We start from the raw sequence: 26808 nt of genomic DNA, 5'->3' as shown, positions 1-26808 counted from the left end.
CCTCTTATGCACCACAATTAAGTTCACACTTGAATTGGAGGATGTCATTCTCCCATTAGACATATGTGAGCTCATGACAGCAAGCAGGAAAATCACTTTGGGACCTTGAGATGGTTAGAATTTGAAGACATGAGAGTCTGGATGATTTGCTAAAGAAATACAGTGGAGTTTGTACTCCTAATCCGTGCACACTAGAGACAAGTTTTGTTGAAGCCTTTAATGGGCTCTAATTTTGTGTGTTGTGCCAAACACAGGATAGCAGTGCTGTAGAAAAGAATCCTCTGATGAGAAATGACCCCATTCCCAAACTCTCAGGTAATGGAGGTAGAAAGTCCCTCAAGTTAAAAGGCAAGAATCTTCCTAAAAGAGTCTTCATTCTGGGGATTACCCTGCGTTCACGCACACCTCTTCCAAAGCTCCCTTCCAGTCAGATGTGTTATTCATTTGCAAACACAGACCCTGGCAGTCTGCTTAGGCTACCATAAGAACGGGGCCGTGGGTAGGTCTGTGGGCTCCAACGCTCCACAGCCTGAACGTAACCAGCTGTTCTGCCTCTCACAGCTGTGCCAGCTGTAAGGATTCTGAACGTTAGCTTCTGGATCTGGCAAAAGGGAATTGGTAACAGTAGTGTTTATCCATTTCGTAGGGAATCAACAAGATCCTGCATGCGACACATTTAACATGTTGCCTGACACGCCATGAGGCACACATTGTCTCTGCAAACCCCGCCTATAGTTCAAGTCCTCCCTCATTTTCTACCTCTTCCTTATACTTCAGCCATCATGAACTCCCTTATTCAGAACTCCGAGTTGCCATGATGTAATTCCACATGTAGCTGCATGTTTATATAGAGAAGAATTGGCTTCTGTAGCTCAGACTTGTTTTATGTCTCTTTATTTCATTTGTTCACCAAGATGACACATTTTCTGAAGGACCGTTACTGTCCTATTACTGCTTTCAATAAGTCCTCGGAGTACCTATAAGTTAGGCACATCATAAGTGTTTCTCCAAAGTGTGTTGTGATTGATTTTTACCTGGCCTCAAAGTAAAGTTGACTTTGTACTTAAGCAGTCAGTGCCCCTTCTGTGTAAGAAGAGACCACATACATTATTTCAGAGAGCAGTCTCCTTAGGTCTTAAAGAACACTACTCCAGCAAGCGGTACTTAAAACCTTCCTTCCCCTGTTATCTTTGCAAGCTTGGGCTCATCATCTATGTTGGAAAGTTATGATAAAGAGAATCAAATTGCAGACTTCAGGTCCCAGACTAAGCATTTGTTCCCACTGTGTCCAAATGATTGAGATTATTAAATGAAAACATTCTCAGAGCCCAGAGAGTAAACTGCACTAGAAAGTAGACTCTCAGACTACAGAAAATGCCAGATGCTTGTGGTATGTCATAGTCAGCATTTTTCTGTGATATATTGAAACACATCACAAATTTGCACTGAAAGAAGATGTAAAAACATGACTACAAAATGCCATTAGTCAGGCACCAAATCACAGAGCGTGTAACCTGTGAAGAAGCCGTGACTGAATCTCTTCTCCTTCCTTCACCCACTAACTGCCTCCCCACCCCCACAAGCTGCAGGCCAGTTCCAACGTATTCCGAGCAGAAAGCTGTTGGTTGATTGGAGAGAGATCAACTTTGCTCATTCATTTAATTATTCCTCAAATATTTATGAAGGATTAATGTGCTCGAATCTGAAGATACAAAGTTGAATAATAAACAGATTCTGAGGCAAATCTCCTGCAGCCTTCCAGACTCACAGGCCCAAGCGTGGCTCTACAATTAAGAAATGGATACAGGTCTAACTCATGAACTTGGTGTACAACAACACCAATCTTCTAGGCCTTTACTATCCCACTAATGGGAGTAGGGTAGACTCATGCCACACTACATGGGATTGAAAGTTAGCTCTGTGTCCTACCATGCTCTGCTTTTCGGTTTCCTTATCTGTAAAATAGGGCTAATAATACCATGTATATACTTGTCTATAAGGGTATTGGAAGGATTAAATGAATGAATATGCAAAGTGCTTACAGGAATGCTTGACACATGGTAAGGACTCAAGTAATGTCAACTACTACCTTTATTATTAACTCTTTCTGGGTCTCTACAATGAAAATAGTGTGAAATATACAGATAGATGCAGTGAGGGATAAAGGGTTGGCCAAGGCAAATGATGGATATCTTGGACACTGAACCTCTTTAGTTCCTTCATTTTTTGTCTGAGTATTGCACATATTACCTTCTGGCTTTATCTTCTGGGTCTTATGTTTAAAACAGATTTGGGGGGCACCTAGGTGGCTCAGTCTGTTGAGCATCTGACTCTTGATTTTGGCTCAGGTCATGATCCCACGGTCGTTGGACTGAACTTTGTGTTCGGTTCACACTAAGCATGGAGCCTGCCTTAGATTCTCCCTCCCCTCCCCCTCTGCCCATCCCCTGTTTATGTATGCACTCTCTCTCTTTACTTTATATATATATATATAAAATCTCCCTACTCAGTAATCCTACTAACAAGTGTACTTTTAGTAGAAAAATCTGTTTTTATGATTTATTTAAATTTTAAAAATGCTTCCTGAATGTCTGGGTGGATTGTCCTGATAGTAAAGAGGGCCATCGGTCAAAGCATCAAGAGTCTGGTGCTCTTTTCCAGCTTATTGGTGACTATACTCAGGACCAGCCCATGCTGATGGCAGTGACCCCTCTGTGTGAGGTGATAGAGTATGACTTCACCAAGAAAATAGAGGCCTTTGGATGTGAACTTACCCTGACTACCATCCTGTCCACCAGTAAAACTTACTATCGGAGTAAGGAAGTGATATTTCTCCTTGAGTGCAAGGATAATCTCTGCTTCGTCAGTTACCTTCTATCTCTCTTGTATTTTCAATCTACCTTTCCCTTATTTCATAAATGCATTCTTTTCATCTTAATATCAAAACAAAACAAAACAAAAGCCTTCCTTCTCTCAAACTCTGTAAGCTAATATGTGAACTCCCTTTTTCTTCCTGGCATTAGTCTTGTATCTTTTATTTTTGTATGAATTTTTTAAAAGTTTTTTAAATTTATTTTTGAGAGAGAGAGAGCATGTACAAACATGAGCAGGGGAGGGGCAGAGAGAGAGAGGGGGAGGGAGGGAGAGAGAGAATCCCAAGCAGGCTCTGCACTGTCAGCACGAGCCATGTGTCAGACCCACAAACCATGAGATTATGACCTGGGCCAAAATCAAGTCAGATGCTTAACCGACTGAGCCACCCAGATGCCCCATCCCTGGCATTACTCCTTTAAATGAAAAGTTTACACATTAACTTTTTTCCACTTTGTAAAATTTCATTCACTCTACAACCAAATACAATCTAAGCTTTTGTCACCCTTTTTTAGAGAGATTGCCCCTGCTAAGGTCAAAAATGTCCCACTGACAAAATCCAGTGGTCTCCTTCCTTGCCTCTTTCTACTCAACGTTCCTGCTGCTGCACTTGGCATGATTGATTTCCTCATCCACGAAACTCTCTCTTCCTTTAACATCAGTGACTACATACATCTTTTCCTGGTTCTTTGCCAGATTTTCTGACCACTCCTTCTCAGTACTCTTTGTTGAGTCCTTCTTCCCTTCCCCCTACTCCCTCAATGTTCATGTACATGGACGTCCTATTCTTAGTCCTCTTCACTACTCTTTCTACACTTCTGCACTGAGTGATCTTAGTTGATACTATCACATTCTGATGAATCCCATTCTTACATTTGTAGCCCTGACATATCTTTTTGGCTTCAAATTAACATTTTCAATTGCAGGTTAGACATGTCTGCATGGATTTGTAGTGGTCATCTCAAACACGTGCCCAAAGCTGAGCTTATTATCTTCCTCCCTCAGCATCTTCTTCCCCTTATATCTCCTCTTTGGGTAAACAAAATCACCAACTGCTCATTGCCTGAACTGGAACCTTGCATCAAACACTACGCTTTCTGTTGTACCCTCCACATCTTGTCTAATGCAATTTGGCCTTAAATTTATGTTGTTAATCTGGCTCCTGGTCTCTAATCCCATTGCCACTGTCTAAGCCTAAAGCTTCACTATTTCTCTCTTGTGGGTGATTGTCATGGCACCCTGATTCTCCACCATTCTAGCGTATCATTTGAAAGGTATTTTGAGTTATCTTCCTAGAAACCACATTTAGTTATGCCCCTTCTCTACTTAAAAAGCTTCATGGCCTTCCTGTTACCTATGGTTAAATTTCGACGTGATAATAATCTCCTTAACACTCTGGCCCTAACTTTATTTTCTAGCCTTATCTTCTATGACTCACCTCCTTTTACTTCCTCTAGGTACACTCATCTTTTGTTATCCCCCAAGCTAGCTGTTTTCTCCCCAGACATAGAGACTTCCCTAACTGAAATTCTCTTTTTCATTCATAGAGTACCTACTCATCTCATAAGAGCCAACTCAAACAATCACCTCTTTTATGGAGCCTAGAGCTACTTTTTGTTTCTCCTCTGTAGTTTGACCTCTAGCATATAAAGGGCTCTCCAAAGAAATATAAAGATCATCATTAGTAGTAAGTGCCTAAGTTGGGCTTCTCAGGCTCTATGAAAAGTTTTTGTCCGCTGCCTCATAATCTGGGAGAATCCTATACCTTGAAAGCCACTCTTCTATTTTGGATGAAGCTGGAAGATGAGGCTCAAAAGGAGAATTTTAGAGGAGAATCAATCACAGGCTCACTGGTTGGAAGGGGTTAAGGGCTATAACCATGAAGGGAATCTGATATTGCTTTAGCAGTTGAAACTTACTGGTAATTCAGGTATAACCAATATTCACAATGAGTATCATTTGGGCACGTTGGTTTTATTTACTAAACACTGCAGGCACTGAGTAGGAAAGTTGCCTCAGGCCAGTGAATCCTATTTGGGTACGTTTGCTGCTACCATACATCCCTGTGCAGAACTGGGCATGGAAAATACAGCTTTTTATACATAAGATGTTAGCCCTGGAATAGTGGTAAAGTAGAAGGAGGTGGGATAGGAAAGTTGGAGGTTAGAATGCTGGTAAATTAACAATTTCCCTTTTAATTCTCCTCTACTTGGTGCCTAGCACGGTGCCATATGCACAACAAATATATGATATGTATCTATATGTGAATGAATCTACTCACTCAACATTGAACATTTATTAAGCTCCTACAAAGAGCACAAAAATCTGGGAGTTCAAAGCTAAATTAGACTCACCCCGTAATAGAAAGGGGGGCAGTTATATTAAAAATACATTCAATGAAGGATTGCAGATCGAGGGTTTTTGTCTTCACTCTTTAAATCATGACCTACATTCTTCTCCATCCTAGGTTTTATGTATCTGGGAAGGTAGTGTTGGCCTAAGTCCTGTCTGACAGCAAAATGACTTTTTCTTCCCCCTAAATAATAAGAATGGTAAACAAAATTCCAGCTGTTTTTGATTCTGAGGAATACATAAGGAGTCAAATGAGATAACACGTGTGGGGAAACTTCATGCATTTTTTAATGTTTATTTTGGAGAGAGACAAAGACAGAGACAGAGTGTGAGCAGGGGAGGGGCAGAGAGAGAGGGTGACACAGAATCCCAAGCAGGCTCCAGGCTCTGAGCTGTCAGCACAGAGCCCGATGCGGGGCTCAAACTCAATGAGCTCATGACCTGAGCCGAAGTCGGATGCTCAACCCACTGAGCCACCCAGGTGCCCCTTGTGCATTTTTAAAGAATCACAAATATTACCAGATAGTAATTTTTTTTTAATTTTTTTTTTAACGTTTATTTATTTTTGGGACAGAGAGAGACAGAGCATGAACGGGGGAGGGGCAGAGAGAGAGGGAGACACAGAATCGGAAACAGGCTCCAGGCTCTGAGCCATCAGCCCAGAGCCCGACGCGGGGCTCGAACTCACGGACCGCGAGATCGTGACCTGGCTGAAGTCGGACGCTTAACCGACTGCGCCACCCAGGCGCCCCAGTAATTTTTTATTTTAATTCAATTGTTCATGTCCAACTTTGTTTTAGTATAGATTCTAAGAATAAAGCTTTTTTTTTTTTCTAGGAATAAGATTTGTATTGTAGGTTTTTCTATCCATTTGATAAATGTTTATTGGCTACCCACCTACTGTCAGATGTTGGAGGTACAGTGGGGAATGACATAAGCCCAATCTCTGGCCTCCTTGAACTAGTTTAGAGGGAAAGAGACAGAGAAGCAGCCAATCACAAGAGACTGGAGGACATGATATTGACGCTGAGGTCTGTAGGATGAGTAGGTATTAGGCGGCTGGAAAGGCAGGCACAGTGAAGGGAAATTAAAGTGGCAAAACACCACAAATAAAAGGTTTGAGGAACAGGAACTAGGGCACTGAGGCTGGAACAGAGTGGGAGGGCATGGCTGGAGATGTGGAATGGTCACATTGAAATGGACAGTATTGATTCTCCCCCAGGTTCCTTGGATCCCATTTATCATTTTCGGCCTCTCACCTCAGTGTGCTTTTGCTTCCAGTAGTCAGAACATGTGGCCTTTCACAGAGGACTGTTCTGGGGCTACTGGAGGTCCTTTTGCCCACATGAAAAGAGATACATAGAAACATCTGGGAAATTTACTCTCTCCACTCACTTACATACACCCTGAGGGCAGTCTTTACTCAATAATTGACAGAGGTGAGTATGAAAAGCCAGCTCTCTTGCCTCTACTCAGGAAAACACTGGGATACAGCTTACACTGAAGAGTTTCCCCTGAAACTCTGGCGATCAGGTCGAACCCACCTTCTATTGAACTTTGCCTGAGATCACGCCCATACTGGGTTTCTCCTCCGTTCTTTCCTGATTTTCATATCACCCTCTTATATGTCTCTCCTGCTCACTTGTCCTTAGTAAATTACTCGCACACAGGGTCTGCCTCTCAGAAATCTAACCTCAGATAGATGTAGTCAAAAATCTAACCACAAAGATCCTTGTAAGCCATGTGCAGGTGTATAAGGAAGTGATAAGTCCCAGGAGAATTTCTAGAGTCATGAGAGGCCTAGAACATCGAGGATACTAGTATTTTGAGCTCTGCACTCTCTTGGGTGACAGCTCAGCTTGCTTTTCCTGTGCATTCAGATAAAGATATCGCCAATCAGACACCCCAGAGCAGCTGCACTATGAGTTTTCTAAAAAAAGTATAGGAGTTTATTTCTGATCTTAGCTTGCCTTTAGAATCTATTTATTATCCATTCTATATTTCTTTGCCTTCTTTGCACCTGCCACATTACCCCTCGGCAGTAAACAAATTTTTTTCAGAGGTGTCATTCTGCAATTTATATGGCATATTGTGCGATGTCACCGATGGGCACTTTTTGTTAGTACCCTCAACTGTTTTGCTCTATCGCTGAAGCAGATAATTTATTCTGACATTTATATGAATAGTTCGACACTGAGGGATAGCTACTCACTTGAGACTTTACATATGCACAGTTTATTGTGGCACATATTGTTAGCACCTGGTTCCAGATTCTTATAGAATATCTATGTTCTTTTCGTGTATAGAGGAATGAGAAAGGTCTCATGACAAAGGACTCATAATTCAGTCATGGAAACGTCGTGTGTCGATCTATTTTCACTGAGCGCCACAAACATTCCTTCACCCAAGCTATATTGCTGTTAACTATACATTGACACCTCTTCAAAGAATTCAGTTGGGGTGAGTGGGTGCTATGGAAGACTCTTCACCCAAGGGCCCTATGCAAACCCAGTTTCAAAAGTAGGCAGGAAATAAAAAAATCTGCGTGTAATTATGCTATTTGCAGAGTCTGTTTGACAAGTAGAAGTGTGGAATTTTTTCCTTAAGTGTGTTCTCTTGCTGAGGAAATCCTTTTTTTAAGGGGAGTTAGGATATTTGCCCCAAGTCACAAATTCATACACTTTGCTGAAAGCCCAGCATTTTAGAAACTTGGTTGGCATCAGGAGATCTATGGAACAGGAAGCCACCTGCTGGGTTTTAAGTGGGAATATTTGTTCAGAAGATTTGAATAAAGGATGAGCTTAAATGAGGCATATGTGCCCAATAAACAAATATGAATATTGGAAATGTAGGTAGGTGCTTGGGGGAAATAAATGTAACACATATCCCAGACTGTGGGTAATTCCTCCTATTTTTGGAGAGCTGGAGAAAATCAGCCTGGTAATATAGGATTCATTTGGTAAGCATTAGGTCAAGTATGCTACTGGTCACAGAGTGGTCATCAACCCCAGAAAATGAAACAGGATATTCCAGAGAAAATAAATACTGAATAGTATAGCAACTTTGCTGATAAGAAGCTATGATCTCAAATTTTAGAGAGAGGAAGCAGAGTGGCATTTTATCTATCAAAACTCCTCCTGAAAAACATGGAAATTTTGGTGCCAGTTTTCCTACTCACAAGACATGGCATTGGGCCTATGTGACACTTCCTTTCAAAGAGCCATGATCTCTTCTTAAATTTTTATATTTTGGGAAGATATTATGTACTTTGTTTTGAAAGCAAATCTCAAAATTCTGGAGAAAATGTTATCTTCTTGTTTGTATTCCCTGACTTCTATAGCTAAGGATTCAGCAAAGCCATCTCCTTGTCCCCTAATGGTCCCTAGTCCCCCTAGTCCCTAGTCCCCTAATGCCACTGTCCACCTCCTAGAAATGGAGAATCAGCAGTGACATCAGAAGCAAATGATAACAAGGAATTTGAGTCAGGCATCAGGCTATATGAAACAAAATTTGAAGACAGAGTAAGCAAACTGTGTATATGCTAAGTAATTTCGTTATAGTTAGTCTTCACTCACTTCCTCCTTGAGGTCCAGTATGTCTAAGGCTGCCAACCCTCAATCACCAGAAAAGCTTAAAAATTGGTATTCCATTATCTGTGGGTCGTACAGTGAAATGTCAGTTACACTGATGCCATCAGTGTAGATACCTTGAAGCAATGTTTCAAATAAAGGACTAGTCTCATAAAGAATGTGTAGTTGCTCTGTCATCAATGTATCTTCATCTACTGTATGAAATCAATGGCATGGATCAGAAGTCACTGATTAAATCTAAGGTAGTTTTAATATTTCTTCACTCTCTACTTTGTTCTCATATTTCCCTAAGATCCTGGAGTAAGAAACAGAAAGAAAAAAATCATACTTGGTTATTTGACAAACTCTCTCAGAGAAAGCATGGGAGAATAACTAGTAATAAAGATTATATATATAAGATTATATGTATATAATCTTTATTATATTATATAATAAGATTATGGGGCGCCTGGGTGGCTCAGTCGGTTGAGCGTCCAACTTCAGCTCAGGTCACGATCTCACGTTCCATGAGTTCGAGCCCCGCGTCGGGCTCTGGGCTGATGGCTCAGAGCCTGGAGCCTGCTTCTGGTTCTGTGCCTCTCTCTCTCTCTGCCCCTCCCCCATTCATGCTCTGTCTCTCTCTGTCTCAAAATAAATAAACGTTAAAAAAAAAAAAGATACACACACACACACATATATATTTTTTTCCCAAGACATTTAGTAATTATGTCAAATACATTTCTCCCCACATCCACCTTTATTGAAAACAATTTTCAATAGTTTTTCCTGGGAACTTATATATCTAAGTATGAAACATAATTAATTTTGAGAAGACCCACTTAGAATATATTTTAGTGCTAATAAATGAAGACCTTAATCTTAAACCTACACAAGTTATCTAGGATAAATATTGTATAATTTCAATGTTTTTAAATGTGGGGTTTTTAAGAATGGATTCAAATTTGAAAAATTTCATTTCAAATGAAAAAAATTGGGATGGGAAAAAAATTCTAAACCACCAGCTGAATGGAAATGGTACAACCATAAAATTTATCCATCTTGGAAAACTGCCTGAAAGAGACAATGGCAATCCAAAAGGAAACTCTTCATACGGGCCTGAAACTTTGTCCTAGCCTGCTGGAGAAATGTCTTTAGTTCAAGGTTAAAGGTCACTTGTTTGGATGTGTATTTGTCATTCAGCATTCAGGAAACATAAAGACTAAAATAGAAGATGATCATCCGATTGAAGTATTTTGCTGTATTGACTAATGTCTTTTCTTTTGTCTTCAATGTTTGTTTTTTCAAAACACCACTCTTTGCTCATTTATTCATGTAAATGAAACAGGAGATAAATAGCCTGCAATAATATTTTAACTTGTAGAGTAATTCTCTTGTGGCATCAGGATGTTCATGTTGACCATGTATCAAAATGAAAGCCAAGTTTACTGAATGCAGGAGCCTTCTCACTCTTATGGATATTATCTATCAGAGCATCATAGGTTTTCCATCATCATCAACATCTATTTTCATGGCAAAAGATTTCATTTAGATTTATGGAATTTAGGGGCACCTGGGTGGCTCAGTTGGTTAAGCATCCAACTTTGGTTCAGTCATGATCTCGTAGTTCATGAGTTCGAGCTCCAACTCGGGCTCTGTGCTGCCAGCATGGAGCCCACTTCAGATTCTCTGTCCCCCTCTCTCTGCCCTTCCCCCTCCCATGTTCATTCTCTTTCTCAAAATTAAATAAATATAAAAAATTTTTTTAAACTATGGATTTTACCAAGACCACATTTTCCAAAGTGTATTCTATGAAACACCAGTCCCTCAGAATGTTACTCATTTAAGAAATTCATGATCAAGTAAGCATAGGATAAGCCCCTATGGAAAAAAAAAAGTTTTCAAAACATTTATTTGTGTATTTTTACTTCAGGGTTTCTTGAAACTTTTTACTATGCTAATGACTACTGGGGCTCTCTCAGAGGATGTTTTGTAGACTAGCCCATTCTTATTTTACATTTTAAACCTCTTATCTGAGAATATTTCATGGGACTAGTGTTGGGAGAAACATCTTTGGCCAGATGCTGAACTAAAGAAACATGGTGGTACTTTTCCCAGAAGCAGCCTCTGTGCATGAATTTGCTACCTCCAGACCAAAAGCAAGACAAAATCATAAATGCCTGATTTCTTCAGTAATCCCCTCATAAGTTTCCAGAGTCTTCCCATAGGATAATGGCCATCCTTGAAATATTGGGAGTTAAAATGAGACAGGGGCAACTGCGAAAAATATCTGGACATAATTACTATTTCTCAGCAGAAAGACCTGTTCTCTAGGAATAGTGGATGTATCCAAGCTCTTCTGTGGGTGAATTAATAATTTATAAAATGACATACCCTAGAATTTTAATTTAGAATATAAAGGCAAGGGACTATCAAAGTTGGAAGTGACATAGACATCTTGGTCCAAATCCTTTATTTTTGGAGATGACAAAAATGAATCCCGGAAAGGTTAGGTGAAAAAATCAGGTCTCATGAGTCTCTGTTTAGATTTTTTTTTTCCTGTGGGATTCCCCCCCCCCTCTTATTTGGTAAGGCAATTCCTGGCACGTGGTATCTTGGGGACAATACAAGGAAGGTATTATCCTTCAGATACAGGGGCAAAATTTTCTCATCCTAGCCCTATAAGCTGTAAGGTGTTATGAATTTGTTCAAGTGAATATTTTAAGATCCCATCACTCAGCAGTTCTGAAGAGGTAAGCCTGGAGAAGCGTGGGGCTAGGCATGTGCCCTTTTAACAGGACTCTCAGGTGACCCTGAGGCAGGTGTTCTGAAACTTGTGGTTAGAGAAACACATCTGGTTGGTTGCTCATTTGGTTTAGTACTGAATCCTCAATCCTTTGGCTTCACATACTTTATGCAACGTTCAAGTACTAAAACCAGAGTTAACTCAAAGGAAAAAGTAGACTGTAAGAATTCCACTGTGAGCATTGCACATTATATTTATAAATTATTCTGAATCACATCATTTAGCTTGAGTTGCTATAGTGCCGTTTGCCAAATGTGTGTATCATTCAATTTTCAGAGAGTTTGAGGTTCAAAGCTGAATAAACAGACTCCTTGTTTTCTGAATATATTTTGGGGGCATAGAATGCTTTTTGTAGGAGAAAGCCTGATAAAAGAAATCTCAACTGCCTTGTTAGACATGAAGTGGTTCTTAGAAATCAACATCTTGCAGTATTTAAATGTAAATAAATCAGAAAAAGATAGATTATATTATCTTCTCTATACACTTGGGTTTTAAAAATGAAAGAAAAATTATGTGGTAAAGTGGTTCTGAGGTTTTCCTAAAGTAGCAAAATTGCCGTGATAACTGTGTTTCAGGTGCGGTAATCAAACCAGCCAAGGAGTGGGAAACAGGCCTCACCATTTCCTTGAAACACACACTACTCTACTCCTGGTCTTCACACTCTTCTAACCTCCACCCAATCTTTTCTTCGTCCACCACTCTTCGGCTCTATGCAGGACACAAGAGCATGGCTGGAAAGAAAGTGTCTCAGAAATGCTGCCCCAAAGAGACTCGGCATTAAGTCTTATGCTCAAATCTAAGCCCGCAACACATCCCGGTATGAGGAGCCTGGAAGGGATGACCATGGGGCAAAGCACAACAATATAGTATTGGCAAACATATAAACATATTAGATAGACGGGAAGCCATATTGATTATATTCATATACTCCACAGAAAGCTTTCTCTCTCCGCCCCCCTCTCGGCCCCCCCGCCCCCGTGCACGCGCGAGCGGTGCACACACACACGCACAATGTGCCTCTTTCAGTTGTCAGTTTAGGAGACAGAACTATCAGTTTACATTGTCTTCCTCTCTCTTCTGTGCTTTTAGAGGTACCATTTACTCTTGGGATAATATATCCAAATGACATCCCTTTCTCACTTCCCTTCTTTCCCAAGACTGATCAGGGCAGACTTTCTGAACTGATTATCAGTTTTGGAGATATCTGCTCCACCACTGGAAGGTTGAGGGATGACTTTGCTTGCACATTGGCTTTGTGCTGATTATCTTCCATTTCTTTCCAGAGACACTGTCTTCTCTTTTCTGTTCTTCTCTGTACCTTGGGAAGCTGACCTTTCAGGTATGCATCTTTGAGCTCCCTTGCCCTCTAACTTCTAGTTGGATTTGGCCAATGAGAGGCTCCAATAAGAAAATGGAATACAGGAGGAAAGTAAGATCAGAATATTTATTCTGTAGCTTTCTCCCTGCTAGGACAGCATAGAGTGACTACATTGCTCTACAGATCTCATTAAGTGGCCTGTCTTATATAGCCACGTTGTCTAGGTTCTGGTAACCACTCCCTCCCTTGCCTCTTCAGGTCTGTTGTTGATAGTCCCAGAGTACTACAGTCTCCTTTCAGGACTGGTTTTCCAAACCTTCTCAAGCCCCATTGGAGTGTGCCATTTCTTTCCTACAAAGGTCCTGCAGCATTCAGTTTACAAATTATATTCCAGTTTTTAGTAAAGTGAGGACTGACACTTAAAAGTTGGATTTTGGTTTGCCATCTTATACTTAGCAAGTAATGTGGCACCTGGCTCAGAGTAATTACTCACTATTTATTATAGGAACAAAGAAATGAACTTTGTGTTTAGACTCCAGTACAAAGATGTAAAACCATTACATGTACTTGCCCCATGACCATACTTGTTTGGCCAGCTAGACTATACTCCAAGAGGGTAACCCAATGGCTTCATTTTTTTTTAATTTTTTTTACATTTATTTATTTTTGAGAGACAGAGTGAGACAAAGTAAGAGTGGGGGAGGGGCAGAGAGAGAGGGAGACACAGGATCGGAAGCAGGCTCCAGGCTCTGAGCTGTCAGCACAGAGCCCAGCATGGGGCTCAAACCCACGGACCGTGAGATCATGACCTGAGCCGAAGTCGGACGCTCAACCGGCTGAGCCACCCAGGCGACCCCCAGTGGCTTCATTTTTAAATGTCTTTCTCACTTAAGAATACCACTTAGAGACCTATTCCTTTGTGCAGGTCCTTCCTTCAGTGCATTTCATGTGACAAACAATGTCTGCAGTCAGTCACAAGTGTCCAAAGTAGCCCTCTCAAGAAATAAGTCAATGAGCAAATGCTGCATGCCCCAGTCAGGACAGCCTCTTAGGTGTTAACCACAAAGAGTACCCAAAACATTTCCGAAGACCTTGGTGTTATGAGGATTGATCAACTATATTTCCATTTTTAAGACCCTATTCTAAACATGTCTGATCCCACACCACGAAACATATTCAGCACCACCAGGAACAAACTAATGATTATTTTTTCCTCACTCTAAACCTGATAGCCCTAACTGGACACACTTTATTTTTTTTTAATGTTTTTATTTATTTTTGAGACAGAGGGAGACAGAGCATGAGCCGGGGAGGGGCAGAGAGAGGGAGGGACACAGAATCCGAAGCAGGCTCCAGGCTCTGAGCTGTCAGCACAGAGCCCGACGCGGGGCTTGAACTCACAGACTGTGACATCATGACCTGAACTGAAGTCGGACGCTCAACCGACTGAGCCACCCAGGTGTCCCTAACTGGACACACTTTAATGTCTAATCATTAAGGACCAAGATACCCTGATCTCTATGCTGTTATCTTTTTTTAAGAAATGAAGTCTCGGGTTAACAGCAAAATGGACTGAATTGTCCTTCAAGATGGACAGCAAGCACTATATAATTCAGGATAACATGCTTAGGCTCTTTCAATAATGAAAATTAAGGATATGAAGTTACCCAGAATCAACCAAGGAGCAATACAGTACATTCTCAACAACTAAATTATGGGCTTCCATTTCCAGTGCTCTTAACCTGCCATGTTGTAGAGACCAAATGTTCTCTTTAAAATACTTTCTAAAATAAGAAATCAATTCTGCATGCTTGTGCAGTGACCCTTGCAACTACAGTAAGTGGACAAGAAAATACATAAGAAATGACAGTCATATATCTCCGGTTAAGCCCAGGGTCCTTCTTTCTAGGGCCAAGTAAAGTTGGTTCTTTCTTTTACTTGGTTCTTGTAAAAAAAAAAAATGAGTCCAAGAAAATAATCAGGGATGGGATTTGAATGTATAAAGATAATTCCTTCCCACAAATGGCTCCCTCTTTGTTTCATATTTAGGAATGTGAACTAGCCCTTTCAAGTTGGAAATCTTCCCACCAATATAATAAAAGGAGAGCCAACTGAGACTCATGACATCTACGCTCTGATTAGTGCAGTAGCACTCTAAGGTACTAGAACTTCTCTGACTTTTTTGTGTGTGTCTATTAACAAAACTCAAGTAACAATAAGGCCCCAATAGCCATAAAGGGTTAGCTTTGGTGATACAGCATCAGTGTCAGTTACAAAAGAGAAATGAGGGACTAGTAATAATAATTCAAATTGTTTTCAATAAACATAATAGTTAAAGACAAATCATTCAGATGCATGATCTCATATGATGCTCAGAAGGACTCAAATGAAATGGGCAAAGGCAGAAGAAAACCTGAGGCATGGAGAAGTGAAGACACCTTTTCTCAAAAAGGACATGAATGTGAATTTTCTGGATCCAAGTCTAGGACTCTCTCCACCATACTACTCTGTCACCATGGAAAGGAAAACATATACTTTTCCAGAATCTATTAGAGTGTTGTACATGCCTCCTTCCTGATGTCACCTCACATCCTGGCAAGCACCTTATAGGCCCATTGTAGCAGCGTAGTATATACAAAAGTGTTGGTTGGTGTCCATACAGTCCAGAAAAGCTAAATTGTGACACAGTCAATGGATTTCAGATGTTCAAAAATCTTGGGGCACCTGGGTGGCTCAGTCGGTTGAGTGACCGACTTCGGCTCAGGTCATGATCTCACAGCTCGTTGAGTTCAAGCCCCGCATCGGGCTCTGTGCTGACAATGTGGAGCCTGGAGCCTACTTCGCATTCTGTGTCTCCCTCTCTGTCTGCCCCTACCCTGCTAGCACTCTGTCTCTCTCAAAAATAAACGTTAATTTTTTTTACAGAATCTTCATCAGCATCATTTCTGAACAAAACTGTCATACGTAAATTTCCCATTGTTATCTGCAGCCTTTCATTTCAGTAATCCCTTTTCCCTGTTATCTCCTATTGTCTTGTTCTAAAATGGCTGTACCCTTTCAGGTGCCTGAAGGCTTCTGCCACTTCCTGCACTCGAGTCACATACTTCTGATACTTGCAAGAATTCTAATCTTTTTCTCAGAATCCACAGTAACATCTGATGCCCCACATCTACCAGGGTGATCAAAGAAACGATCACACTGGGACTGCATTCTCACTAACTGAGAGAAGCACCCTTTCCAAATGTCCCTGCTGGACATTTGTGCTCAAGCTACCCCCTACAGGGATTGGTAAGCACATTTGAGCTTGAGCTCCACTTGGCTACATACAATAGAATTTCCAAGGGGAGAAACCTGAACCTCTAATTTTTTGGAAGTGGATCTATTTCTACTTGTATCCGAAACACCTCTTGAGCTGATAACTCCTTAGAAAATGAAGGAAACCATATTGCATGCAAATGTAGGTTTTAATGTCACACATCACACTTTCAAATTTAGGTCTCCCAGACTTAGAAAAAAATTAGTGTGCATGGCATGCACAAAGAAGTGGAGTGAATAATTATCTCCTGGCATTATCTATCCCAGATCTTCTTCCAAAATGAATGCTATAGTGAAATGTTATTTATTTACATTGGGATGCAACTTAGGATATATCTCTAAGTTAATTTTATTTTCAAAGAAAATTTCATTAAAATAGATAAAAGCTTTGTTTCAAAGAGACAGAATCGGAACTAATGCATTTTGCCCAGGCTTGAGCATTTCATTTGGATTCCTTAAAAGCTTAATATTTAAAGTGGCATTTTCAAGATACAATAATACTGACAAAGGAATATCTGATAGGATGATGGAATAACACCATGATAAATCAACTGACAATGAGACAAATCACCCAAGTGGGGAAAGTGGCCCCTCTGTTGACATAGAATCAATATTTACCATGGTTTCAGAACCAGGTAATTGTGAATGAATATAGCTTGTGTTCTCATCTGAACTGAAGATTTTGAAAATTTGTGTTTTGACAAGATCTGACCCAGGTCTCTATGGATCTTATAGTTGGAATGCAATTGGCAACACTGACCCATGACTTTGTTTATACACTTGTGCTTCAACACATCAGAAAAGCGATTTCCCCCCATAGTTTCTAAGAATGGCTCTCAATTATAGAGCCTAAGTCTGATTCATTTCTGGTCCCCTTTTCTAGCTTACGTCCATTTTCCTTCTTGTATATATGCCCATTATGACATCTTTCAGAGCCCATCAAGGATATGGAATAGACATGAAATATTTTATTGACTTAAAAGCATGCAGGAAAAATTCCATCCAATAAGAAAAATTATGCATATGCATTTCCTTTTCCCTTGCCAATGTATGGCAGCAAGGAAAACAGAGAAGAGCTAATATTTAATAGGACATCTAGAAAAGCCATTCCCTTTACCTCAAAAACCCATATTTTGCTCTTGTTTTTATTTTTATGGTCAAATCTTGCCCTTCTGTCATCTTATTAATTACTATTATTGTTGTTTTCAACATCATGTTCATCACCATGTTTATTGTTATCATAGCCAATTTATTTTTTAGCATTTACAGGGTGCCTGTCACTATTCTAGATACAGTCACATTTCCTAATTACCCTTCATTTCTACCTACTATAGAACATTTCTCATTCGTACATTGCTAATCAACTACAGTAAGTTACAGTAAGTACTATAATGTTCTTCCTAGCCTCCTCATTTAACAGGTTCCCTATTATCTCTTTATGTCTTTCTCCTCAGCTCAGCTAAGATCATCTTTACTAGCCATTGTGACCCCTGGTTGGTCCCTCAAAAGTTTCCACCCTCAACTTCTACTACATCTAATTGTAAGCACTAATCTTCATAATTGATCTATATTTTCCTTTCTTTATCAGTCCTTATTTTCTCATTCTGGAGAAAAGGATGACTTCTTTTCCCTATGCGATGTGTGTGTGTGTGTGTGTGTGTGTGTGTGTGTGTGTTGTATATAGTACATTCTTGCCCTCTCAGATGCATTGTGGGGTGGGTTGATAAAACATAAATATGCAAAGAACCATATTAGACATATAAAGTTTCATGGGAACACAAGGAGTGAAAATTATTTTAGTCTAAAATAATGGGGAATGTTTTACATCCAGGAAGAGCCAAGATTCTCAGAGTAAAGAGAATTGTGGGAGCTGTTAGGTAATTAATCTGATATAAATGGTTCATGTAAATAAAATTTATGAAAGAGGATCAGGGTTCCTTGAGGTGAAGAGTTAAAGGGAGAGGGAGGCAAAACTCCATGAAGTCCATTAATGTTAAGAGTCTTGAAGGATATCTACCCCATTTCCCTTTTATAAGTCTTTAAAACATCCTATGCTCAGGTCTTTAAGTAGTGGAAAGATCTCAAAAACATGGCCATGATTTGCTATACTTGATATTCTCTCCATTTATTTATCCTTGAGAATCATGAGAAATATCATTTCCAAAGAGTAACATCCCCAGAAGGACTAGAAAAAAAGCTGTGTGAAAGTGATTGCTCATTCTATATGGTCATTTGAAGTAGCAATGGCAACATGGGCATTTGTTTTATTACTCTCTTCACTTCTCTCCCCTTTTGGAAAGTTACTTTTAGAAAATAATGAATAAGTGCTGCTATTAAGCATGATGCTCATAAACTTGAAACAATTTTCTATCTCTGGACCTTCTCTATGAACCTTTTCATGAGTAGCTTAATAGGAAATCATGTTTTCATTTGTTGGAATCCTGTAGCATTTTATCTGTACTTCCTAATGTTACTTAACTATTAACTCCTTAACTATTTCTGTCTAATATTATATACTCTTGTATTTAACTATTCATGTAACATCTGCTCTCCCCTCTAAAATTTTTGACAGTAGCTCCCAAACCTGTTTCGTCTCTCAACTTTTCAAAGCATGCAGTAGTTAATATTTCCCATATAGTTCAGACTCAAAAGTTATTGAATGACTAAATGAATAAATTTATGAATGAGCAGTCCCATTGAAAGCTCATTCTCAACTTGTTACTCAGAGGATTTTATTTCAAATATTGACTTGCAAAGCAATGACCACAAAATTAGTATGAAATGGGATGAGCATGAAAATTGTTTTTAGCAGAATCAAGCTTTGAACTTAGTTCTGTTTTTGCTTTTGGAAATACTCTAAAAATCAGAAACATTTGTTTTGTCAAAATTCTGACATATCTGTTTATGAAATGTGCACTCAGCTGGGTATATTCAGAAGTGTAGCATTTAAAGAAGAAATGATTTAGAATTTAGTTTTCATGCTCATATTTGCCAATAATAAAATTAATCAAAACTCAAGGAAAGCAATCTAATTAAACTGCTAATAAGCAAAACGAAAACAATGCATGAATATTATAAGATTCTTCTTTTATAAAATATAAACACTCCACAATGCATTATGTTAAATTACAAGATAAAATTCAATTGTCATTTAAAGGGAAGGGAAACAAAAATAATATAAAAACAGGGAGGGGGACAAAACACAAGAGACTCTTAAAATATGTATTTGAAAGTTAAAGCATCAGGAATAATTCATTTATTATAACTGGTTCTTATTTAGAATAAAAATAAACAGATAAGAAGTAATTTCTACAGATGATTAATTACATGTTTATAATGTTAAACAAATAAAAACATCAAACTTTTTGGTTTGTTTCTAATTAAACAAAGAAAGGATCCACCATCTTTGACATGTGCACTTTACAATTCTATGATTTTTGTTAATTTCAGATAAACAATTTCAAATAAACAGTCAAAATGTTTACACAAGAGGAAACCAAAAATTTCTGATGTATTCAATTAGAGCCTCTTGTTACAATGTTGAAAAATGAGAGAGGCCTGACAGTGTGTAAAATGGCATGTTTTATATTGAGATTTAAATTTCACTTTGGGAGTAGGTATTCAAAATAAAAACCAAAGATCCTGAACAATCCTTGAATCTTGTATGAATCCTGGTAGACACTCATACAAGTCAAATCCATCATTTGCTCTTGTATTCATTTCCACTCACACTCCCACTTAAAATAGGGAATGTAGCAATAATCTCTGACATTAGTTTTCTTTGTGGAATGGAATAAAAATGAGGGAAGTTTTCAAAGGTGGCAAACAACCTGTAAAATTTAAGGTATTAAATGTTGGCTAGGTCAAAAGAATGCCAAAGAGAAATGACTACTATACTTGTTTCCATTTTATAATAAAAAGTCCTTAATACTCATTTCATATTATTCAAACATCTAGATTTCCCACAGGCTTAACATAAATTTAAATGGAACCTACCTTTAAAATTGGGCCTGATTCTTGCATCATATCCTGATGTCCTTCCCATTAATTTGTCCAAGAAATCTGAAGGCGATAGGGTCTGTGAAGGTTGTTTTCCAGACCTGGAGTCATGGTCTTTGCAGAAAGCCGTCCTAAACACATCATTAATTTGTTTTAGCAACAATTCCACTACCATCGCCTGAGAACTAATGCTCACAGAATGTTTGACATCATGTTTGGTTAATGTATTCGATATGTTTGTAAGAAGAAAAAGAGAATTATAGACTCTTTGGTCAGCTTCTGAACTTGTACATTCTGTAAAGTTAACTTTAAATGATGAGAGTTATAAATCCTGACTCCTATCTCCCAGATGTCCAAACTGTAGCTATAAAGATGTTCAAGATGGTATAACATGCATAGCTTATGTTGTAGATTTCATGGACATATATTAAAGCTATTTCTTTCTAGAGTCATCAGAGAAATAAAGATGATGATAATGAAATGAAGATGGTAATTTATAAAATGTGATTGTCTTAAAATCATTCCATGACTTTCAAACAATTCTTCCAGCATTTCAGCCCTTAATATAAGTCTTCTACTTTTTATTAGAAGTATATAATAATATGAGTAGAACAAAGTAAACAGTGAACTAATTATTCCGTTGCTTATTTTCTCACCTGCTGGATTCTATTCCAGCTATCAACTACTAACAATTTTCTATGCATTGTCTAAAAGAAAAGCTTCACTTGGACATTTATCTTCATTCTAAAATAGGTCAACAATAAGTGTGTCTGTACTTCTATTATTTTATCAGGTGTTATTTATATATTAGTGTTTAAGTTGTTGACTCTCCAGTAAAGTATTCATGAAAAAGAACTTCTAAATCATTTTGTCTTCTGCATTATCAAAAACACTAAATGTTGATTGGAAAATTTCTCATGTTTTTAATTTCCTTAAAGGGCTTATAAAAAGAACCTATTTGGTTCGTAGTGAAATGAATTCTTTCACATTACATAGTGGCTGACTGAATGTCTATTTCTTCCCTAAAGCATAATATTCTACAAGCTCTGTTTTAATAGTTTAACAAATAATCTAATTAATTCTATCACTGAGAAAACACATTTTTGCCACTTTTTCAGAGAAGTAGTATTAAATACAAAGTATTAAATGCAAGGAGGATTTAAACATTTGGCAGGAGTTAAAATTGATAGAGTCATCTAAAAATACTCACATTCCCATATGCAGATTCATCTGATTAATCAAATATTATTTGATTACGATGGTGATAGTGGTGGTAATGAAGGTGATGATGATGATGATGATGATGGTGATGATGATTCTAATGAAACCCAGCATACAATTTTTCTTAATCATAGTAGGTGTGAACCTGAAAGGAACATAGTGGGTTTTCCCAGTACTCATAGAATTATCACTATATGTTCCATTTCTCATGGTTCTGTGAAAAAATACCATAAAATTCGGTGAAAATAAATGAAGACTCCTACACTTTGTTGTATGAACATCTCTAATCTCTACGCTGTCTTAGAACCTCTGCCATTAGGATGGCTCTTTCACTTAGTGACTATTATCTGATATTTTGAAGTATCAATTGATTTGGTAATTTATAAATTAGGTAGAAAATGCAAGCATGCAAATAATAATTTCCCACTTGTTTTAATTATGCATAGTCCATTTCTCATGTATAGATAAATACAAAGATGTGATACTAATTAAATTTTGGTAGGCATTCAACTTCCAAATATACCAAACAGTGGAATATAGTGGTAAAATGAGATTTTAAATATTTTTGATGTTTCAAGAAATTTCCTGAATTGTAGTGCTCGTAGTATGCATCTAGTTGCTGAAATACAAGTTTCAAGTTGACTAAGAATTAGGGTTCTTTTATATTTTATATAAAATGAGCATGCTCCTGGCAAATTAATCCAATCACTTCCACCACATGAAAAGCATTGCATCCAATAATCATTTTAAATGACTTTAAGAAGAATTTGACAGCAAAAAAAAATCATTATTATATAGAAATGTAAAGAGCATGCAACTCATTAGACTGCCTTAATATCACATTGGCTGTGAAAACGTGTTGAAATGCATAGAGTGGGGTTATGCATCATAAAACTTGCCTTTGTGAAAATTTACTACCCTCCCCCCATAATTACACCTTTTAAAAGAACAAAAGAAATCTAATTCTCCTCTATAAAATTAAAATAATATGGTCCAGGGCATAGAAAAATAGATAAAAATTGTATGACACATTCTCTTTAAAACAGTTTTCATGGGGAAAATATCAGCATGCAAAGTCGTTTCACCTACCTGAAGTGGTTTGTCTCTAAGAAAAATGCAAACAAGGCTGTCAAAATGTTCACTAGCTGCCGGTTCATTCCTGTTTCTGTGATGCTTGTGGAAAATATTCCCGAAAAGATTCCAGAAAGAAGCTAGGACAAAGTATCTATTTATTGTCCAGATTCGAAATCTGGCAGGAATCTAGTTTCCTTGGAAATCAAAAAGAGATTTGGGCTTGTACAGTTTGCTGAGGAAAAACAAAAAGTGCCAGTCCTAGGCATCATGGTCAGGTCAAATCGGGGCTCAGGACCATCAGTTAACCAAGGAAAGACAAAGCCTTAGAACTGATGGATTCCCCAGCTGCTTTTCCGAATAATAAAAATGCCGCTACCTTAATCGCATCACCATGCAAAGGGGGCTGGTGACAATGCCATGCTGGAAGTCGGGTTGCTGTGGCTTTTGTTTTATGTCCTTTCTGTTTAGCAAATCTCTTTTCTCAAGAAAATGTTCTCTTTTTAAAAGAAGTTGTAAATGAGAGAGAAGAAAGGACTCTGCGCGCTGGAATGGGCAGGGGGGAAGAGGGCAAAATTGCTGAGATCCTGTGCTGGAATGAGAGCTACAGAAAGAGACGGAGACGTGATCTTACCCAGCCTATAAATTTCAGCACTCGGACAGCTCCTAGCTCTGAAGTGCGCATGTTTCGTTTTTCAGTCGCTTGGGGCGGGGGGTCGGGGAGAGCATTCAAGAGGGGACAAGCCAGATGTTCAAAGGCAAAGAGTGAGTCGCTGTTCAGCGAAAGGGTGCTAAGGTGGGGGGGGGGTGCGACGACAATCGGGCGGACAGAGGTCAGGGTAGACGGGGAGGGTGAAGGAGGTTAGGGTCTGATCCCCTGGAAATGCGAGTCTGTAGGTGGGTGGGTGGGACGGGAGTTTGAAGCAGAAAAGAAAAGGGAATACGGTCTAGCTGTGGGAAAAGGAAATTGGGGGAGACAGAAAACAGAATCTGGAGTACTGAAATTATAATAGGGGAGTGGTAGTTCATTCCTTGTCAGTGGAACCTAGAGGCAAAAGAGGAGTCCTGTGCTGAAGAGGAGGGGACATTTCCTTGGCATTGAGAAGTCTATGTGCAGAAAAAGGTTCGTGAGGATCGATAATTTAATTTAGAAGCCTTTTATGCCTTCCTCGCCCCCTGAGTGTTTTCGTTTGATTTTAGCCGCCTGTTCCCAAAGGATCTCTACATCTCTACTAGGGAAAGCCCCTTCCGCTGAGCTTTCTTCCGTGGCTCAAAATCCTTGGGCATCCTGTTCAAGTCGATTTGAAGAGGAGGAAAAATACAATAGGCCAGCAGGGGGCAGTAGCAATCTTTTTTCTGTCCTGATTAAAGGTTAGAGTAAGGCTTCAGGTAAGAAACGGAGGAAGGAAGGGAGAGACTGAGGGGTTGAGTTTTCATATGTCCATTCCAGATGTTAATCACCAGGAAGGGCCATGCAAGAAAGTGTAGGTGTTCTCCTAAACTGGCTAAAGAGAAAATGATGAAAGTTTATAAATCCTGTACAAAAAGCATGACAGGTATGCTATTTCAAAGTAATTTTACAAATATTATTTTTTAATGTTTATTTATTTATTTTGAGAGAGAGAGAGAGAGAGAGTAGGGGAGGGGCTGAGAGAGAGAGAGAGAGAGAGAGAGAGAGAGAGAGAGAATCCCAAGCAGGCTAAACGCTGTCAGCACAGAAATCCATGGAGGGCTCAATACCATGAACCCATGAGATCATGATCTGAGCCAAAATCAAGAGTGGGATGCTTAAGTGACTGAGCCACCCAGGTGCCCCACAAATATTATTAATAAAAGAAGAGGGGTAAATAGTTCAGTGCAAGTAATTAGCAGCTTCTGGCAAGGGGAAATGAAAAATACATGTTCTGCCATGAGTTGGGTGAGTAACCTCCTTTTTGCCTGTAAAATATACCTTATGAGTCACCTTGGCACTCGAGTGCAGGTCTTAATTTTAAAACAAAATAATATGATTAGTTTTCAGTCCATAAATGACTAATCTTCCCTTGGGCCAATTTAAATATCATAGCAGAATAGCAAAGGATTCTCTATTTTTAAAAAGTAGATTCTGAGAAAAAAAATTACAAGTTCTTTTCACCTTTTAATGTTAATATAAATCACCTGAGGATCCTGTTAAACTGCATATCCTGATCCAGTAGGTCTGAGGTGGTGCCCGAAATTCTGCATTTCTAACAAATTCCTAGCTGAGGTTGATGCCGCTGGTCCACTGACCCCACTTTGAGTAGCAATGGTCTATGCAACCGTTTATCAGATTTCCGTCCTACCAAGACAGTGAGAATATAGGAACTCCTCTTTAGATGAAAAGCAGCAGTGCCCAAGCATTCTGCTTACATACAAAATCAATTCTTTGGATGTGTTCTTTTAGCTCCCAAAGCCCAGAAAAGGTGATTCAATTTAAAAGGAAAATAGTATAGTGTAGTGTGAGACATCCCTGGACTGCAGCTTTGAATCTGTTCACTTCCAAATTCATCCACATGGAAACTCTAGACTTGATTTCATCCCTGCAGTCCTGACCCGAAAAATAAAACCAGCTCTTGGAACTATATCTCTTGAATTGATGCTATGGAAAAATCATGTAAGAATTTTTGTGCTCAAGATCCTTTTCAAAAGAAAAAATATATATGTCCAAGTAGAATAGAATGATTTGTCCCAAGTTTGTTTGAGGTTGTAATGATGCTTAAAGTAATACAGTCTTTGCAAATCATTTCTTTCAACAGCAGAGTCTTTTTTATTAACCAGGAGTAGGGTGAGTAGGGAAACATGTGGCAAAGAGAGGCTCTGGCCAGCAGCATGAAATCACAGCATTTACTATTTTAAAGTTGGAAGGGACTTTAAAGAAAATCTAGTCTAGCCTCCTCATTTTACTTTTCCACTCTTTTCAATTTGGATTCCATCTCTGTCAATCCACAGAAACAGCTCTCACTAAGTCTTCCAATGAGTTCCTTGTAACTAAGGCTGAAAGGATATTTTTCTGTTGTCATCTTGACATTTCCATGGCCCTTAACATTATTGGTCTCTTTTCCCTTCTTTCTTTAAAATTATTTTTATTTAATTGTGGTAACAATGTATAACGTAAGATGTATTCTCTCAACAGATTTTTAAATATGCAATACAATATTGTTAACTCTAGGCAAAATATTTTACAGTGGATCTCTAGAACTTACTCATCTTGCATCACTGAAGCTTTATACCCATTGATTAGCAGCTACCTATATCCCCTTTTCTTCTGTCACTAGCAACCACCATTCTGTTCTCTTGAAATACCTTCCTCCCTTGACTTTTGGATACAGTGCACTCCTAGCTTGTCTCCTATTCTGTCTTTTTGGCAGGCATATCCTACTTTGCCTGGCTTATAAAAGTTACAATTCCTAAAGACTATATTCTAGGTTCTTTCTTCTTCTCATACTACACTCTTTTAGACAACATTATGCACATCCATACCTTCCATGATCCTTTTATACAGATGACATGCAAATACATATTTCTGTCCAGACCTGTATATCCAACTGCTTGCTAAACAATTCCTACTGGATGTCTCAAAGGCTTCTCAAACTCTTCATGTGAAAAACAAACTTTTAATACTTTCTCCAAATTCATGCCTATTCTACTGTGCCTGTTTCACTGTTGCCAACCAAAAGCCAATGCATAATCTCTAAGACTCCCTCTCCATCACCCACCATATTTAGTTCTTTATCAAGCCCTATTGATTTAATCTCTCAAATGTTTCCCAAATTGTCCACTTCTCTCCATCTCAACATCCACAACCCCAGTTGAGCATTCTTTATCTCTTCTTTGCATTGTAGCAATAGTTACCTTACTAGTCTATATGGACAAACAGCTGATCCTTCCACCACCTCATTCTCTACACTCTAGCCAGAGTGGTTGTTTAAAAATAAAAATCTGATTATATCACACACCCTGATTAACACTATGACTTTCCATTGATCTTTGGGTAGAACAAAAAAACTACTTAACATTACCTAAAAGTTCCACATGGTCTGGCCCATGCCTACATTGTCCTTCATCTCCTCCTCTACTCATCTCATTTCTTCCCCTATAACCATATTGGCATCTTTTTAGTCCCTCATGCTTGCCGTATTGCTTAATCCCAAGGAATGCCTATGCCTCCCACTTTGTCTTGTTAATATCAACTTATTTTTCAAATCTCTGCTCAAATGTTATTTCTTCAAGGAGGCTTTCCCTGACCTATCAACTCTTCCTATTACAGTTTT

At 38.8% G+C, this 26808-nt stretch overlaps 1 protein-coding gene across 3 annotated transcripts in view; it reads right to left on the bottom strand.

Annotated features, from left to right (window-relative positions):
* GLRA2 (glycine receptor alpha 2) overlaps nt 1-23369 on the bottom strand; it is a 172390-nt gene extending 149021 nt beyond the window's left edge. Inside the window, exons 1-2 of one of the 3 annotated variants that reach the window (XM_004000283.5) lie at nt 22538-23369; nt 20225-20358 (exon numbers count right to left, since the gene is read on the bottom strand). In XM_004000283.5, coding sequence (XP_004000332.1) covers nt 20225-20358; nt 22538-22605 — 202 coding nt within the window. In that variant the 5' untranslated portion in view covers nt 22606-23369. Of the gene's footprint in view, nt 1-20224; nt 20359-22537 lie in introns of those variants that run through there. The other 2 variants (XM_004000282.5, XM_019823567.3) reach the window with 2 other exon arrangements.
* Nucleotides 23370-26808: the final 3439 nt, after the last annotated feature.

Source organism: Felis catus, chromosome X, assembly GCF_018350175.1.
Source record: "Felis catus isolate Fca126 chromosome X, F.catus_Fca126_mat1.0, whole genome shotgun sequence".
Taxonomy (NCBI): domain Eukaryota; kingdom Metazoa; phylum Chordata; class Mammalia; order Carnivora; family Felidae; genus Felis; species Felis catus.
Note: the sequence above shows the minus strand (reverse complement) of the source record. Positions and strands in the feature narration are given on the sequence as shown.